The 6,077-nt window shown below is 38.5% G+C and overlaps 1 protein-coding gene across 2 annotated transcripts in view; it reads left to right on the forward strand.

The window, feature by feature from the left end:
- The window catches only part of LOC140272826 (BAH and coiled-coil domain-containing protein 1), a 62,939-nt gene extending 58,265 nt beyond the window's left edge, over nt 1–4,674 (forward strand). For both annotated transcript variants that reach the window (XM_072368302.1, XM_072368303.1), the window contains exons 25-29: nt 5–121; nt 235–396; nt 678–1,915; nt 2,084–2,320; nt 2,438–4,674. In XM_072368302.1, the coding sequence (XP_072224403.1) occupies nt 5–121; nt 235–396; nt 678–1,915; nt 2,084–2,320; nt 2,438–2,647 (1,964 nt within the window). In that variant the 3' untranslated portion in view covers nt 2,648–4,674. The remainder of the gene's footprint in view (nt 1–4; nt 122–234; nt 397–677; nt 1,916–2,083; nt 2,321–2,437) is intronic.
- Nucleotides 4,675–6,077: the final 1,403 nt, after the last annotated feature.

Here is a 6,077-nt window from a genome sequence, read left to right on the forward strand (position 1 = left end):
ACAGGTGGTTCATCTGATGAGGGGAAGCAAGGAGGAGTAATGGTTGAGTTTGATGATGGCGACCGAGGAAGGATTTCACTCCAAAACATCCGGCTTCTGCCTCCAGGATACCAGATTAGCTGTGGGTGCCTCCTTCATGCATGACTGGGAATTTAAGATTTCATGTGGCAGAGTGCTGTCTGTCTTTAACCAAAAGCTAACAGTGCCTTACAGTATCTTACTTTTGTATTTAAGGTGGGGAGTCATCTCCTGCCCTGTTGGTACCTAGTGGAACAACAGCCAAGAGAAGTTCCAGTTTGGAGCAGGCCCCCATCAGTGACAGGCCTTCTGACAGACTCAGCTCCACCAATACTATAGCCAACACCCAAAATCTAACTGTCATTAAAAGAAAACCAGGTGAAAATTAAAAACAGCTGTAAAAATGTACTGAAACAGAAAAAAAATATTTTCCTGAGTAACAGGATCTCCATCATTTATGTGTTGTCTTCAATTATTCAATTTATATGAAGCATTTCAGCTAAAATAGAGAGAGCTTTCCTGTAATTATATTTTAAAAAATGTTGTTGTCTAATATTGTTCATAGATTATTCAAACAAGCTGAGGAAAACAAACAAAAACAAAACAAGTTCTTTAGCTACAACATATGAACTTATATGACTTTTTTTTCTTAATTCTAGGGAGACCAAAAGGCTCTGGGAAAAAACAAAAGCAGCAGCAGGCTGAAAATTCCAATAAAAATCCTCCACCTTTCCTGGGTTGGAGTTCACTGGCTAACTCCCGGAAGAGAACATCTGATAATCTGTTTCAGTTCAATGGGGTACCCAGGAAGGTCATAAGAGGGAAGGAAGATACCTTGTTCTCATTGCCTCAGACCCAGCCTCCATCTTCTCTCCCAACCAAAGGCCTTTTCAGCAGCAGCTCCTTTGAGGTGGATTCCTTTAGAAGCATTGCGAATGGCTATTCCTCCTTCTGTAGTCAATCTACAGGAGCAGGTCCAGGTTTGTCTCTGGGTGCCAGAAGTGGGCTATACGCAGACAAGCGCAGGCAAGATGAGCTGGTTACGCCTAGGGGAAGGAAGTCTGGACAAGAGTTCCTGGTCAAATTAGATCATGAAGGAGTGACCTCTCCCAAGACCAAGAACAGCAAGGCTCTGCTGTTGCGAGGTGGATCTTCGAGTGTGAGTGGTATGCCCAGGACAGAGGCATACTCTCACCCAGTCCTGCTGGTTAAAGACAACAAAAAAGGTGGTGCCTCCAGGGTAGAACTTCTCTTGAAAGGAACCACACCGCAAAGAAAGCCTTCACCTTCTCTGCGTTTGGAGGATTATGGTGACTTGGGCTTTAGCTCTCACAGAGACTGTCACAGTTCTTACTCTGATCTGGATGATGATGAAGAAGAGGAGGAGAGGAGGAGGGCCACACTGGTTGCAGCCACAGGTGGACTCAGGACAGCTGGTCGTTTTCTTTCTCGCCTCTCTGTCTCCTCCTCCTCATCTGGTTCTTCAAGCTCCTCCTCTTCAGGCTCTCTCTCAAGTTCCAGTTTGTGTTCATCTGACAATGATTCATCCTATAGCTCAGAGGACGAGGACAGTTCAGCACTGATGCTGCAGAGTTGTCTGTCCTCCCACCAGGGGCTTCTACAGCCATCTGAACCTTCTACTTCCTCAAGACCTCGACAGCACTCCTTTGTTGCCAAAGCTGTGGCGGTTTCCAGTGCCAAAGGAGGCCTTACTGATCTGGTCTCTAACAGCAAGTCCCTGAAAAGAAAAGAGTGCATGAATTCCACCTCTAAACTAACTAAGGAATTTGTTAAGAAACCTAGGATACTTCCAGATGACACATTTATTCCAAGGCCTAAAATGTCTGCTTTTCTGGCAGGCCGCCAAATGTGGAGGTGGTCAGGAAACCCTACACAGGTGAGAAGAGTTCATGCTCCATTTTACTGCATAAATCAGGTTAGCTCATGAAGAAAAGCATTCTTTTCTTTCAAATCAATACATTAAACATGAAAAGCTTGAGGTGAAGAAATGTCAATAATGATGATTTGCATGAAAGACAATTTGCCATTTTGTCTGGTTTTCCAGAGGCGAGGTCTAAAGGGCAAGGCCCGGAAGCTTTTCTACAAGGCCATTGTGCGAGGCAGAGACACAATGAGAGTTGGAGATTGTGCTGTGTTCCTCTCGGCTGGACGCCCTAACCTCCCATATGTAGGTCAAATTGAGAACTTATGGGAATCCTGGACTTCCAGAATGGTAGTCAAAGTTAAATGGTTTTACCACCCTGAGGAAACTAAGCTAGGCAAGAGACTTCGAGATGGAAAGGTAAGTTGCGATGATAAATTACATTTTTTTTGATAACTGGAACTTTTCAAATGACATTAATCTTTATGTACTTGATAATTATTATGATGCAGCTAACCCTATTTGTTATCTACCCAGCATGCCCTTTACCAGTCATGTCATGAAGATGAGAACGATGTCCAGACAATCTCTCATAAGTGCCAGGTGGTGAGCAGGGAGGAGTATGAGTGTCTGACTCGTAATCAGAAGCCGAACAGTACTTCCCCTGACCTCTACTACCTGGCCGGGACTTATGATCCCACCACTGGTCAGTTGGTCACTGTTGAAGGAGTTTCCATCATGTGTTGAACCTCCATAAGGACACTACTGAAGGACTTCTTCTGAAGAAGGTTCATGACTTCGCTTATTAGACCATTCAGCCTTGCAATAGACAAATATTCTATAGATACCCATGGAACCCATGGACCCATGGAATCAATGTCAGCACCAAAACAAGGCTGTCTGAGATTACACACTGGAGTATGTTGGAATCTAATCCTAATGGAAATGAAGTGGATGTCCAACTGTTTGATCCTTTTGTGAGGAATAGCAGAAAGTCTGGGTCTTCCTGGGCATCGCAGAATTCAATAACTGGTGTTTTTTAAAAATGTTTTTGTTGTTGATTTTTTTATTTTAAACTGTCAAATTATTCTCCTTTTATATGATCTTCTGTGATTAAAAGCTTCACAAAGGGTTTTTAGACTCGTACTTTCAGCTCTTATCAAATATCACAGAAGAAGAGCTGAGATTGCATTGGATTGTGCAAATTAATATGAGGCTCAATAGTCACCGTGGACCAATTCTTGAAAAGATAGCCTTATCTGAGTGAATGGAAATGAACAGTGAATCATGGGGCCCTCTCTATGCCTTTTCATTCCAGGGAAGTTGAAAATATGTAAAGGGTGTAAAGTTAAAGTTGTCTGTAAATATTGTGAATTTTTCCCAATCAAGCCATACACTTCAGTACCTCTCACCTGTCTTAATTGTTCAGGTGTACATTCTACAATTTCAATTATTGTATTGTATTGTTGTCTGTTGTCTATATGTATATAAAAGCTATTTTATATAGGAGTTTATTGTATATATGAGATGTATCTTTCCATGTTTGCAATTGATTTATTTTTATATGGGTGTAGACTACATTGCATTGTGTTTTTTTTATTCTTTTCTTTTCTCTTTGCATTGGGGAGTCAAGATTGGAGAGGTTAGTGTTGCACTGCATATGCCCTGCTGAGACAGACTGAGACAGACAAAGAACAAATACAGAAGGATTTAGTCTATAACAGGAAAATACTTACTTTCTGAGAGAGAAGGATCATCCTGTTAAAAAAAAAAAAAAAACAGACAAGGTCAAGTGGCTTTTTGTAAAATTGTTCTGTTACTTCACATTTTAGTTAGCCTATTTTTAAAAACAGTTTTTATTTATGTCCTGCTTATCATCATAATCATCATCACTAGGCAGATCCCACTGGACTGCAGTCACGGGTCAAATATGAGTGTACCATTGTGACACAATATTTGTGTGTTATGAGTGTCCTGGCATCACTAAAATCATGACTACACAGATAAATCTAGAACAAGACTGGGTCTTTAAATGAAGATGTGTTTATTGTGCATTGCACCCATCAGTGCATAATTTAGCACATTATGGCCTACAAAATACCAAAGTGTCTTTAATATCTTTATTGTCTTTATTTAAAAACTTATGAAGCACGTGTACTGAACGCAAATCAGATATCACTGGTAACTTTTAGAACACTTGTCCTCCACTATGTGCATATTGGCTATACATTGTGGCAAATAGTTTCTTGCACATATACCAGCAGTTTTTGTTTAGTACAAAAATATGCACCAAAATGCCACCTGGGATGTGACTATGAAGGTCAAGGTACAGAAAAAGTGAGTTATCTAGTACTGACAGTTTGTTGAAATGAATTATTTTGGTTTCATTAGCCATCTGTGTTTATTTTGTACAGAACACAAACATATTCAATGCTAACTGTGAAGGACAATCAGATTCACAAAGCAACGGACAGAGTAGGTTCACTCAATCTGAAAAGGACTTAAGTTTATTTAATTTGTGCCAAGTACATTTTCTTTTTGTCTTGTTTAATATGCAATCCTGATTATTTTTTTTGTTCAAAGTTTTAATTTGTTTGCCAACATTTAATTTATTGTCAATGTTGCTGTTCGTTCATGCCAAGAGCGCTTTATGAGAATGTGACATTGTTTTTCTTGGTGTGATGTCGCATTTGCATTTCTTAAATAAAACTGGTCTTATAGAGGCCATCTAGTGAAAAGAAATAAAGCAACACTGGATTCTTCTCATGCGCAAACTTCTGTGGATTAATTCTGTCCTTTTTGACTGGAGCTTACATTTCCCATTAGCACATTTATGTTAAACCCAGCATTAGGTGCATGTGATGTTTTTTAAAACAGTTCTATCAATACTTTAAGAAACCTATTTCTATGGCTTTTAACAAAGGAATACAACATTTGTAGCAGAAATCCACTTATCCCTGTGAGTAATGAAAAGAAAAAGTGAATGTGATATCTTAGGGCCCTTTGATTCTGTAATAAACAGAATGAGTAAAGCTTTGAAAATAATATTACATTTTAAAGACAAAATAAATAAAATACTTTCTTCCATATTCCAGCTCAATTTGACATCCAAACCAAAGAGAAAATCTTTTTATAACAAAGGAACCCAGGTCAAGTGCAAAATGACCATTTTCCCCTAATGTCTTGGTATGGTATTTACTGTTAAGATATATATATATATATATATTAAAAGAAAACTGTTATTCCAAAAGGAGTAACCGATACAGACAAAGCACAAAGGGTAGTAAGTGTCATTTTACTCCATACTATATACTATTCCAGAACAATGAGTAAACAACTCAGTAACAAGTCTTCACAACAAACTCACATTCATTCGTTTCTTCATTTGTTCTTTGCTGCTAATGCATATACTGCTTATTCTTAATTACATCACTCACAAGCACAAAGAAACTTATTTCCTGCTAAATTCTTTTGTTTGTCAATTTTAAATCCTTTGATTGAAGCATCTCTGGCTGAACTAAGTTTGCGCTCCTTAGTAAATAGTGATAGATCTGCCACAGCAACACATAAAGCCTACCAAGTTTATCGGCTAAGCTCAGTCAATGTGAAGCTGACTGATTCAGAGATGAATGTGAACTTTTGTAATTCATGATAAAATACAGCTGTATGTTTTCTTGTTAAAACGAATCGGTTCTCTAGTGCTGTATCTGGTGGTGATAGGCTCAAAAACATTTTGTTTCAAGCCTGTTAACAAGTTAATCTGTATTCTGTGTGTAAAGAGAGAAACTGAAAGTGTATAATTTCTTGAATTTAAAAAAGAAAAAAATACATGGGAAAAAGATTTTCCCATGTATTTTAACTATATTTAAGTTTAGAGTTCAAATTAAAAAGATTCATGAATAATTTTTCTTATGATTTGAATGAAAAGGAAAGAAGGATGCTCTCTAGTGGAACGTAAATCATGCTATATCACATGAAATCAGCGTGCAGACTAAAACACCTTTTTTCTCAAATTTTAGATTAAAAAAGCAAGGTCTCACAGCATGAGTTTACATTGAAGAACAAAATGCCAGAGGCAACATGTATCCCTCTCCTGTCAGTGCCTGTAGCAGCAGGTATACTCCTCTATCCAGCCACACCATCCATAACCTACAGCATCTGTCTGCTTGTATATATG

Source organism: Leuresthes tenuis, unplaced genomic scaffold, assembly GCF_036924035.1.
Source record: "Leuresthes tenuis unplaced genomic scaffold, fLeuTen1.0.hap1 SCAF_17, whole genome shotgun sequence".
Taxonomy (NCBI): Eukaryota; Metazoa; Chordata; class Actinopteri; order Atheriniformes; family Atherinopsidae; genus Leuresthes; species Leuresthes tenuis.